At 43.6% G+C, this 12,383-nt stretch overlaps 1 protein-coding gene and 1 long non-coding RNA gene across 2 annotated transcripts; both read left to right on the top strand.

Moving 5' to 3' along the window:
• Positions 1-1,933: 1,933 nt before the first annotated feature.
• LOC145719021 (uncharacterized) lies at positions 1,934-8,972 on the top strand. Its single transcript, XR_014142143.1, has 3 exons — positions 1,934-2,102; positions 4,975-5,089; positions 7,798-8,972. It is a non-coding gene; the product is annotated as an uncharacterized LOC145719021 (long non-coding RNA).
• Positions 8,973-9,242: 270 nt separating this feature from the next.
• On the top strand, positions 9,243-11,023 carry LOC145719020 (dynein axonemal heavy chain 12-like). Its single transcript, XM_081810534.1, has 3 exons — positions 9,243-9,559; positions 9,786-9,899; positions 10,592-11,023. The coding sequence occupies exons 1-3, from the start codon at positions 9,458-9,460 to the stop codon at positions 10,811-10,813; spliced, it is 438 nt and encodes a 145-aa protein (XP_081666660.1). The 5' UTR covers positions 9,243-9,457; the 3' UTR covers positions 10,814-11,023.
• The last annotated feature ends 1,360 nt before the right edge of the window (positions 11,024-12,383 follow it).

The following is a 12,383-nucleotide window of genomic DNA, read 5'->3' as shown; positions in this document are numbered from 1 at the left end:
ATCATTTGCTGCACATTTGAATTACCTGTAGAGCTTTAAAAAAACAAAAACAAAAAACATCCAAATGCCCAGGTTGCATCCCGTATAAATTAAATCAGAATGGCTAGGAATGGAAGTCAGGTGTCCAAATCAATTGGAATGATTCCAAGTGATTGGAATCTCCAAATGATTCCAGTGCACAGCAAAGTTTGAGAACCATAGGAATAAGGCAAGAATTAGGACTGTTCATTAGAAATGAGCAATTTTATTTTATGAATTGAAACATAAATGTATTGTTTGCTTTCTGAGAAGTTGTGTTTCAGAAAATGACACGAAATGCATGTCAAGAATCCCCATTTCCCCTTTTAAATCACACATACTTCTCAGAATAAAAAAATATAAATAAGTAAATAAATATAAAACACATAATTAAAGAATATTGGTTTGGAGGGGTGTCAGACCTTTGGCCTCCCTCCAGCCTTGGTCCAGAGAGAAAGCTGGGTCTGCCCATGATCCCTCCGTCCGGGCTTGGCTAACTTGCTGCTGCTTTGTCTCACCCCTACAGGGCATGGTGGAAAAGTGGCTCCAGCAGGTGGAGAAGATGATGATTGCCAGTATGCAGGAGGTTATTAGACTTGGGATTGAAGCATATGTCCAGGTAAATGAGAATCAGTGTACACGTGCCAAGGTGTGAGTACAGTGACAACAACGTTGGGGAGAAGGTTAAATGGATCAATTCTAAGCACCCCTCTGCCTTCTACCAAAACCCACCCGGATCCTGCTAGGTAACACCTGACCCCTCCGTGACCCTGCTGGGCCTCTCTCTTCTTTCCTTCTGAATCCTGGAACGATGCACATATTTCTGGTGAAATGTTGCCAGTTAGAAGCAGGTGGCACAAGACAAGATGGTTAGCCAGAACCCTCTGGCTGCTACCTGCAAGTCCCTTCTGTGAAATGAATTGATGGCAGGAGGTCTTTTTAGAGCACCTTCCAATTAAGCATTTCTCCCTCTAGGCTTTTCATTTATAGTACACATGCCCTGAACGGTACAACTCATTAAACTCCCGAAGCATTAGGGGAAACAGGTATGACCGAAGGAAGCCAAAACAAAAGAACTGTGGGCGATGGCTCTTCAGCCAGCTCCTAGCAAGGTTAAATGTAGGCAGACCAGGTCTTTGTGCTCCTTGACTTTGGGTGCCTTTTCTTCTTACTTTTCAGGGCCCCACCCCCATGACCCCTTCCATCAAATAGAAGAATATACTAAAGTACGGGGTACTGACCCTGCTGTCCCTCTTAGAAGTATTGCACTGTAAATGAAAGGCCAGTCCTTTGTCCTATGATTTATTTTAACTAAAAAATTAAGTTAAAGAACAATGGCGAGCTGTATGGAATGACTTCATGCCATTGCATCTAGAGAAAGAGTCAGCAAACATTTTCTGTAAAGTAAATGTTTTTATAATGTCTTCAGCTCTGTGGGCCACACACACTATTTATCTTTGCCTTCATAGTGCAGAAGCAGCCTTGGATGATCAGTAAGGAATGGGTGTGGCTGTGTTACAATACACCTTTATTCACAAAAACAAAAGCAAGGCCAGATTCAGCCCTCTGTGTAGTTTGCCAGACCTATAGTTTAAAACAAGTTTGGGGGGTTCTAGGCAAGGCTAAGAAAACTGGCCCAGCACTGCAATATTATGTAGCCATCAAAAAGGGTAGTTATGAAAACTGTCTGTGAACAGCACCTTGATTATAACTGTGTAAAATCCTTGGATTGGGACCTTAAGAAAAAAAAAAAAAGCTGATGAGATTGTTGATGATTTTTTTTCTTTTTCATAAAATTCAGGGAGGAAGACATAAATCAGTAATCCCAAGATATCAAGTATGGTAGCTTCTGAGGGTGGAGGAGGATTTTGTATTTGTTGAGGGGGTATGGTGGTGGGGGATGTTTTTCAGATGTTCGTTTAAGTCCCACAAGATGAACTGACTGTACCACATGCCCCTCTGCACTTTCCCAGTTCCCTCGTAATCAGTGGGTCTTGCAGTGGCCTGGCCAGGTGGTTATCTGCGTCTCCTCCATCTTTTGGACCAAGGAGGTGTCCCAAGCCCTGGTGGAAAACACCCTACCAGTAAGTGAGTGTGTCACGAAGCTTGTAGAGGAGATTCAAGCTCGATTAGGATCTGAAGGACTTATAATTAAAGTAGCCGTGTTTTCTAAACAACAACAACAATAAACTCACAGCATCCAACCATGGCATAGAGAAGTCAGGGTTTTCATGGGGACAGCAGGATGGAGAATTTGGAATTGGAGCTGTCCCGGAGTTCTGTAGTGTAATAGCCCTCATGGTCCTTCCCAGGCAGAAATTCTAGGCTGCAGAATTTTAAGTTTTTATCAGTCTTTGCTTCCAGGGGTCAACCTGGTAGAATTTCCACCAACAGAGACCTCTGGTCTTCTTCCTGGGCCAAAAGACCACCTGGTCCCATTTTCCCCTCCTCCTCCACCATTACCTGCTTCTTACCGCCTGCAGTTGAACACAAACCCACCTACAGCTCTTCCTTCAGTGTTCTCTCGAGACCAAGAGTGCTCAAGTCCTGCTTGTCCTCAGATCTAGACATGCATATTTCCACTTAACTCCTGCCGTTGAGGCCAGTGCTTGAGAGTTCAAGACCTGGATGAACTTGGGTTCAAATCCTGATACTTTCCCTTGTTAGCTGTGTGACCATGGGCAAGTTCCTTAACCTGAGTCTCAGTCTCCTTGACTATATAATGCACCACGGGGCACCACATTGTATTATAACATCATAGTACTGTATTGTGGGAGAGTTAAATGAGATGCTGGCAAGTTAGCCAGTACTAGAACCCAGGCCATGAACCCCACAGGGCAGAGACCATGTCTGTTTTGCTCACTATTTATCTCCTGGGGTTACTGCAATGCTGAGCACATAGTAGGTGCTCAATAAATATTTACTGAACAAATGAATGGTAACTTCATTCCCAACATTTTCACCATGGTATCATTTCTCATGATGATCTCATCAGACCTTCTGTTCTTCCCCCTATAGATGACTGGCTACGGACCAGAAAATATTTCAATTTACTATATTTTGCTTTATACCTTAAAATTAGAACATGAGCATTTGACCAAGGTTCAAATTTATACACATTCTGTGTTGATAAGTCCTACAAACATATTGCACTTGCAAACTGCTTTCATGTATTTCATTTCAAACTTTTGAAACACTAAAAAATTCTGATTTTTATGACTGCATCTCTGTGCCCCAGGTTTCCTACCTGTAAAAAGGGGAGACTGCTTCACATCACACACCCCAGCCCTGGAGTATATGGATCCTGAATAATGTGGCTCAGCATCCTAAACGAAGCAGGTGTTGGTACAGGATCGCCATCCATCCATCAATCCATCCATCCTTCCTTCCATCCACCCATCCATCCCTTGTTCATTTAACAAATATTTGTTTGACATCTGCTCCATGCTGGAATGATGCTACTAGGCAAAGGGATTTAGAGTTGAATGAGAGAGACATGATCCCTGTCCTCATGGATTTACAGTCTAGTGGGGGAGATAAAAAGTCTCTGCTAGAACTGTGATAAGGAAAGTACAGGGATCCAGGAAGCATGGGAAGGAAGGAGAGAAGTAAGAGAAGGGTTAGAATTGGAGACAATTTTCCAGAAAAATGGTGTTTAAGGGGAGACATGAAATATAAATAGGAATTAGCCAAGCAAACAACAGGAGAAAGAGTGTTCCAGAGAGAGAGACCAGAATGTGCAAAAGTCTGAAGATGAAAAATATGGTGCATTCCAGCAACTGAAGGCACTTGAATCTAGAATAGCTGTGGAATGGGTGTGGTTCAGAAAGATGTGTGGAGCAGCCCTATCACCAAGGGTTTTACAGACCCACAGCAAGGGCAATGGGGAAGCATTGAAAAGGTTGTTTTTTTGCTGTGTGTCGGGAACTTTATTAATAACAATAACAACCATCAGTATTTACTGGATACTTGATTCACATTGTGCCAAGTGCTTCACCATCTCATTGAATCTTCAAAACAGCTCCAAGAGGTAGCTGTAATTATCTAGACTCAACAGGAGACTGAGACTCAGAGGATTAATATCATTTGCCCAGAACTGCATAGCTAGGAAGTGGGGAAGGTGAGCTATGAACCTAAGGTGGTCTCCGTTTCTCTTCCTTTTTAAAATTTATTTCTGTTTTTTAACTCTTTATTTTGAAGTAATGTCAGCCTTACAAATAATGTTGCAAAAATAATGCAAAGAATTCTCATACACCCTCCATCCAGAATCCCCCAATATTAACATCTTAAATAACCATAGTACAATTATCCAAATCAGGAAACCAACATTGGTGCAAGACACATTCTTATCTAATACGTAGACCTTTTAAATTGACTAATCTCAATTTAGCCATTTGCCCCACTGATGGCTTTTTGCCTGGTCCAGGATCCCTTCCAGGATTATTGTTTACATACATTTAGTTTTCATATCCCCTGTGTCTCCTTTAATCTGAAAAAGTTTCAGAGTTTTTTTTTATTAATTCAGATCTATTGCATAATTTCTATACAATAAAATTCACCCCTTTTAGTGTACAATTCCGAGTTTGAACAAACACATACATTTGTGTAACCACCATCCCAATCAAGATATAGAACCGTTCCGTGCCCCCCTGCCCCCCAATTCCCTCAAGCCCCTTATAGCAGTCCCTTCCCCTGCTCCACGCCTCTGGCAATTACCAATCTGTTGTCTGCTCCTATAGTTTTGTCTTTTCCACGATATCGTAACAATAAAATCAAGGAACCTAGCCTTTGAAATTTGGCTTCTTTCAGTTAGCATAATGCACTTGCAATTCATCTAGAGGTTAATGAAGGGGGTGAAGGAAAGGGACCTGGAGTGGTAGAGTATGCTGTTCCCCAAGAGGGGGTTACAGAGGAGAATCCAGTTTAACCAGTTGTCCCCTCCTATGCCCCCGCCAGGATTATCTGAAAAAGAGCAACAATCAGATTGCACAAATTGTCCAGCTGGTGCGAGGGAAGCTGAGCAGCGGGGCTCGACTCACCCTCGGGGCCCTCACGGTCATCGATGTCCACGGTGAGCAAGGAGGCTTCCTCGGCATTGTTGACTGTCTAAGAATGGCAGCCAGGCTTGCTGCTCCCCATTGAGAGCCTGGATGGAGTGATTCAGGGTCCCCTTTGCCATTAGGGAGGGGCTTCTGCAACTGAGAGTAAGGTGAGGGGGTAAGGAGAGAAGCCAGATATTTTCCCCTCCCGTCCCCACCTTGTTTCCAGGAAACCTCCAAGCAGGGCTCTCCCCGAGACAAGGGCAGCCCAAGCCATTTCTGAGATTCACCAACTTGGAACGATTTCTTGAGGCTGACCATAGCTAATATTTTTGAATACTCACCAGGTGCCAGGCTCTGTGCTAAGTGCTTGACATATATTATCTCATTTTTATACACACTTCTCAAATTAAGAACCTGAGGCTTAGGTAAGTAACTTACCCAGAGGCATACAGCTACTAAGGAGCAGAGGCTGTTTTATACTTTGATGTAATTGATTTAATTGTAATTCTATGTCTGTCTGATTTCAAACCCAAGAGACTGGAAGTGGGCAGTGTATGCAGGGAGGCAGTGGGAGAGAGATAATGCCTTCCAGCACTTCCCTGAAATTAAAAAAAAAAAAAAAGAAGAGGAGGAGGAGGAAGAACTGGGGTCTTTATATAAAACAAACCACCCCCTCACCCTCACTCCATCACCACCAAGGAAACTAGGGCTGGACTAGCTGGTTGCCTGGAAACAGTGTCTCTCTTGTTCATACACCCAGCTTCCTCCTGGCATTTCGTGGCATCTTATTCTCCTTAAGGTTGATGCTCATTTCAATCTAATTTCTCTTGGATAGACTAGCATGAAATCAGGGAGAGAGAAGGGAGAATGTGACCTTCATTTGGTAGGAAGTGCAGGTGTGGTCACTGCCCAAGGCTCCCCAGAGCGGTGGTGTTCACACACATGCACACACACACATACACACCCATGCACAAAACATGCACACATATACACACTGCATCATGCAGCATCCCCAAGTCAGTCCCTTGAGATTCACCTTCCTCTTGGGTCCCTCATGGAGACCCCTACTCCTGCTACCAGTCTATGATTTCCCTCAAGAACCTGGAGGGAAATTAAATTCCTCAGGAAGGAAGGAAGAGCTGTTGGTATAATCTTCCAGGACTCTTCTCTGGAGGGTTTTGGATTTCACTGTCATAAAGACTTCTCTTCGCAGAGAGTCAGTAGACTTGTAGAAGCATCCCTTTACAAAGTTATGTTTCTGAAATACTAAATTCGAGCTGCTGTCCTACTTTTTTTTTTTCTTTCTTTTTTTAAGTAGGCTCTGTGCCCAGTGTGGGGCTTGAACTCATGACTCTTGAGATCAAGACCTGAGCTGGGATCAAGAGTTAGATGCTTAACCAACTGAGCCACCCAGGTGCCCCTACTGTCCTAGTTCTGAGATCTCAATAGCTCTCACCTAAGAATTCCCTAAAAAATAGCTAATGATTTTTAGAAACCTCTGTTCACTCTTCAACTTCAGGGCCTCCCATGACGGTGAGAAAATCAAATTAGGCTCATAATCCTGTGAGAGAAAGAAGGAAGTCCAGAAGTATATCTCCCATCTGGTTTCTCAGGCCCCCAGATGGAAAGACTATATCTAACTATGGGTTCATGGGACCCCTTCCCTTGCCAACTGCATCAGGCCAAGCTGACTATATTCTCCTCGGATATCCTAGAAGCCTGGAACAGGGCCAAAAGGGTCATACTGGGGATATGACAGCATTTGGGAAAACTACATATTGCAAAGCTCTCTGGGTCAGTCCACCAAGAATTTGGGAATATTTATACAGCAGCTAATATTTATATAATCTTTCTTTTCTTTCATCTGTCTACATCTGCATATACATGTAGATGTGTAGATATTTATATATGTGTGTATATATATATATATATATGTATGTGTAAGTATATATATGTGTGTGTATACGGTTGATCCTTGAACAACATGGGTTTGAACTGCACAGGTCCACTTATATGGGAATTTTTATCGATAAATACAATACAATACTGTAAGTGTATTTTCTCTTCCTTGCGATTTTCTTAAATATTTTCTCTAGCTAACTTTATTGTAAGAATACAGTATATAATACATGTAACTTACAAAATATGTGTTAATTGGCTGTTATCTGTAAAGATTCCAGTCAACAGTAGGCTATTAGTAATTAAGTGTAAGGGGAGTCAAAAGTTATACGCAGATTTTTTACTGTACCGTGAGTGGGCACCCCTAACTTCCACGTTGTTCAAGGGCCAACTGTATATACAGTTAATCCTCCTAATAACCATATAATAACTCTATAAGGTAGGTACTGTATTACCCCATTTTACAGATTACACAGCTCAATAGAGAGGTTGAGTAACTTGCCCAAAGTCACTAGCTAGTTAATGGCAGATTCAGAATTAGGATCCAGGCAGTCTGATTTCAGAGTATGCACTTTTAATGCCTCTGCTGTACTCCGGGAGCAGACAACGCAGCAGATTCTCTGCCTGGCTCCTTGGGAGAAGCAAAGACCAGCTTCTGAAAGAAATTGCTACCTGCAGGTTAGGGGTAGGCAGGGAGGCTAGTTGAGTCTGAAACTGTTTGAAGAGGGAGGGGTGGCCTGGATGATGTCCTCAGACCTTCTCTGAGCAGTCTGTGGACATAGGAGTATGCTGACAGCTCTGCATTTGTGTGTTTCCATGTCTGCATCTGTCCCAACAGCTCGCGACGTGGTGGCCAAGTTATCTGAGGACAATATCTGTGATCTGAACGATTTCCAGTGGATCTCCCAGCTGCGTTACTACTGGGATTCGAAGGATGTGCAGGTGCAGATGATCACCACAGAAGCCTTGTATGGCTATGAGTACCTGGGGAACTCCCCCCGGCTGGTGATTACACCCCTCACTGACCGCTGCTACAGGTAACCTCTGCCCCTCCCCCTGCCCAGACCCAAAGGGTGAATAGAGAATTCCAGAAGGAAAACCTTCTGGGGAAGAAGGTGAGGGGCATCTTGAGTTTGTGACCCTTCCCTCTGCATTTCATATTCTGAGATTTTAGAATTTTGCCCTTAGTTACCATGGTCCCACAGATGGGCATGGAAATTAGGCCTTAGGCCAGACATGAGAACCCAGTAGGAGTCCTAATGCAAATTAATGTGGCCAAACCAACAAGCAGAACATTGATGCCTGTCCTTAAAAATGCCACAGTGCTTAAGTAGAAAGCTCTCTGATGGCAGGAATCAAGATGGTGCCTGGAGATCCCATGGACGAAAGCTAGAAAAGGAGCCAGGTAAGGACTCTGGCAAGGAGTCTCCAAGCTCAGCCAGCTGGTGAGATGTAGTCATTCTGTGCTCAGCAAAGTGCTTTATCACTTTCCTTGGTATTCATACCATTAGAAATCTGACCTCTGTGAATGTGTCCACTTTGTGATATTTAGATTTTCTTTGATTTTGTATATTCCTTAAAGTGGAATTTTTTGTAATCATAAAGATAATTCTTGAGTATTATTTCTTTCAAAGCCCTCAATCACTTATTTTCTGTGGTCTCTGATTTCTGGTCTTCATTCATTCATTTATTTCACCTGTTATTCAATAGCCATTTCTTAAACTCTCCTGTGTACCATGCATGCCATCAAGAAACCCTCAACCTAATGGGGTCAGGGGACAGAGACGTAGTCAGATGAGTATAAGATGGTGTGTTAAATGAAACTATAGAGGCTCATACAAGGGTCTGTAGAGCCACAAGTGAAGAACACATCAATTTCTAACATTTATTTTGTCCCTACTCTTGTCAAAGTGAATCAAAATACAGGTCCTAAACTCATGAGTTCATAACCCAGTGAGAGAAATATATTTATTTCCACCACTCCATTAGTACTGGTGATCTTTGGAATCTGGAGTTTATGAAGATTTTTAACTTTTATTTGATTCATTTATGTATGTATTCATTTATCCATTCAATCATTCATTCAAACAAATGTTTATGGGTGCCCACGCACCAGGCCCTGGGGTTACAGTGCTGAGTAAAACAGATTTGTTTACAATGATGATATATTGGTCATATAATCAGAAAAAAATTAAAGCTATTTGTATGAGTCAGAACAAAATAAAGCAAAAGTCAGTTTCTTTCCTATGTCTTAGGACTTGGGCACCAAATTCTTCTTCTTCTTCTTTTTTTTTAAAGAGAGGGAGAGAGGCAGGGGAGGTGCAGAAGGAAAGAGAGAATTTTAAGCACTCCATACCAAGCACAGAGCCCAAAGTGGGGCTCAATCTCACAACCCTGAGATCATGACCTGAGCTGAAATCAAGTCATTCACTTAACTGACTGAGCCACCCAGGTGCCCCATTGGGTACCAAATTCTTATTTTTCCCCTTAGGACACTGATGGGGGCTTTGAAGCTGAACCTTGGGGGAGCTCCGGAGGGACCAGCTGGCACAGGCAAGACAGAAACCACCAAAGATCTGGCCAAAGCTTTGGCCAAGCAGGTAGGGAAATGCTGTCTATTCTTAAGCTCTCCTCCTATTCCTCTCTGGACTCCTGTCAGGAGAGTTGGCATGAAGTTCAATATGGTATAGGGGGAGAGAAAGAGTGGGGACCCAGCTCCTGCAGTGGAATAGGAAGAAAGGAGCCCCACCTGTATTTCATGTGCAGGGTAATTCAGATATGAGAGAACCCATCCCTAATGGTGCCCACATCCTTCCTTCTCTCTAGTGTGTGGTCTTCAACTGCTCAGATGGTCTGGATTACAAAGCCATGGGGAAGTTCTTCAAGGGACTGGCCCAGGCTGGAGCATGGGCCTGTTTCGATGAGTTCAACAGGATTGAGGTAATGCTGCAACTGGCCTGCAGAGCAGGGGTTGAACATACAGGGGCCTTTCATCTGGGCTCTCAGCTCCTCAGTGACAGGGGTTATATGTCCTCTAAAACCCCTGTACAGAGTAAGTACTCAACAAACTAAACAAAAACAGTCCCAAGAAGACAAAGTACATATTTTATATACATATATATCCTCATCGTATTCATTCACTCACTCATTCAAAAATTTATTGAGCAGCTAGTACATGTCAGATACTCTGCAATTGTTCATGACACAAAGCTAAGTAAGAAATGAGTGATACAATTTAGCAAAGGGAAATAAAAGTTAAGTGAAACAAATAGAAAATGATAGAAGTCTATAGTAGTGGTAAGGAGCCGTCACAGAAGAGAGGGGGGTGATTAATTCTATTTGGGTGGGGAATTTAGGTCAGGAAAGGCAAACATGCAATTAGAACCAATAAACACTGAATGTATACAATGGATCAAACATTATGCCGGGTGCTAGAACAAAGATAAAATACCATGGAAATTAGTAATACACACCCCAATTTTCTTTTTCTTTACCAAAACCCCAAATCATGCTCCTGATTTTGATGTGAAGGTCTGGTTCTCAGATGATTGGGTTTTGTCATTGCTAAGTGAGGGGTCCTCTGAAAGAGTGGGGCGGTAGGAGCTCACATCAGCCAGCCATTCTCACCCCAGGTAGAAGTGCTGTCTGTGGTGGCTCAGCAGATCCTCAGCATTCAACAAGCCATCATTCGGAAGCTAAAGACATTCATCTTTGAAGGCACTGAGCTCTCTCTAAACCCGACCTGTGCTGTCTTCATCACCATGAACCCCGGGTATGCTGGCAGGGCTGAGCTGCCAGATAACCTCAAGGTAAACATCAGCGTGTGTAAATTCTGCATGTACTTTATGGTATAGAAACCTCTAGAAGTGGGCGCCTGGGTGGCTCAGTCGTTAGGCGTCTGCCTTCGGCTCAGGTCATGATCCCGGAGTCCCGGGATCGAGTCCCACGTCGGGCTCCCTGCTTGGCGGGAAGCCTGCTTCTCCCTCTCCCACTCCCCCTGCTTGTGTTCCTGCTCTCGCTATCTCTCTCTCTGTCAAATAAAAAAAAAATAAAAAATAAAAAAAAACCTCTAGAAGTAACCAAGGATCTCCCGGAGAAGGCAAATAATGGGTGACATTTTTTTGGCTGTGAGAAGTAATAGTGGAGCAACGATGGTGGTAAGATAGGCCCCAGAACATAACTACACCCCCAACAAGGTCTCATAGGGAGGAGTACATATACTTGATGAACCATGGCAATTAGGAAACAGCGGACCCTGGAACAAGAGTCACTGTTTCTATCGTCTACAAGGGGTCAGACAGGTAATATAAATGAGAGGAACCAGCTGGGCATGGTAGGGACTCTGACGAATGCCCCATCCAGAGGCAGCAGCCCCTACTTAGCCCCAGCCTGTTGTCGCCAAGCAGGAATTGTCAGGTCTTCTGATTTTTCAGGAAAAACCAGAAATTTGTATTTCTACATGTAATCTGATTTTGTGATCCTGGCTCAATGCAAAAAAAAAAAAAAAAAATCACTGTAGGCCAAACAAAAACATCTAATTATAAGACAGCATCAAAGTTAGACACAGAGAGCTCTGGGAAGCCTGGGCTGAACCGGCAGCACTTGGGTGGCTCAGGTCGTGATCTCAGGGTCCTGGGATTGAGCCCCATGTTGGGTTCCCTGCTCAATCGGGAGCCTGCTTCTCCCTCTCCCTCTGCCCCTCTCCCTGCTTGTGCTGTCTGTCTCTCTCAAATAAATGAATAAAATATTAAAAAATAAAATAAAAACAAAAAACCTAGGCTGAACCACATAGAGCTCCCCTTTATTACTATGGTTAAGCCGAGGTGGTGTCCTCACCAAAGCAGGCTGTTCCAACCAGCCACAGAGATGACAAGGAAGCATATATGTCCCCAGTGCCTACTGCTGAGCTGGCCTCAGTTACAGCATGGCAATAGCCATTGGTCCTGCTGCTAGTGGAGAAGGACAGCACCTCTGAAGGGAAGAGAGACAGTCACCAAGGCCATCTTCAAGGGAATAGGCTGTAGATGACCTTAGCATGCTGCTCTCATGGGAGGAAAAACCCCAAAGTACAAGATGGCTAGCTCTCCTCCTGTGGGAAGAAACTTGAGCACCCCAATTGCGTGAAAAGAGGTACCAGAGAGAGACTTCCAGGTCTGCTTCTTTATGGATTTTCTTCTAAGTCATTGCTCCATCCCTTTGAGTGGAAGACGCAAGAGAGACCCAGCCAAACCAAATTAGTACTTCACCTGCCAGAAACGCATCTGCTTAGTGCTCTGGAATCTTATTCAGACACTTTCTCCCCACCCACCAAATGGAAAAGAGTCAGGGAGATCTTAGGAATGGCTCCTCCCCTCCAGGCCAGCATAGGCCAGTGAGTACCAAAGTAGAATTTGGACCCACATTTCTTCTTTTTACCCCCAACCA

The sequence above is a fragment of the Leptonychotes weddellii genome, unplaced genomic scaffold, assembly GCF_054177405.1.
Source record: "Leptonychotes weddellii isolate Sample4059 unplaced genomic scaffold, ASM5417740v2 HiC_scaffold_2828, whole genome shotgun sequence".
NCBI lineage: Eukaryota > Metazoa > Chordata > Mammalia > Carnivora > Phocidae > Leptonychotes > Leptonychotes weddellii.
The sequence above is the reverse complement of the archived record's forward strand: the minus strand, read 5'-3'. Positions and strand labels throughout refer to the sequence as shown.

What these genes read in the sequence shown, in the direction of transcription:
- LOC145719020 (XM_081810534.1), top strand. Translation starts at nt 9,458, where the DNA reads ATGGGGGCTTTGAAGCTGAACCTTGGGGGAGCTCCGGAGGGACCAGCT. An exon ending in CCAAAGCTTTGGCCAAGCAG is followed by an intron (nt 9,560 to 9,785) that starts GTAGGGAAATGC and finishes CCTTCTCTCTAG; the next exon opens with TGTGTGGTCTTCAACTGCTC. An exon ending in ATGAGTTCAACAGGATTGAG is followed by an intron (nt 9,900 to 10,591) that starts GTAATGCTGCAA and finishes TTCTCACCCCAG; the next exon opens with GTAGAAGTGCTGTCTGTGGT.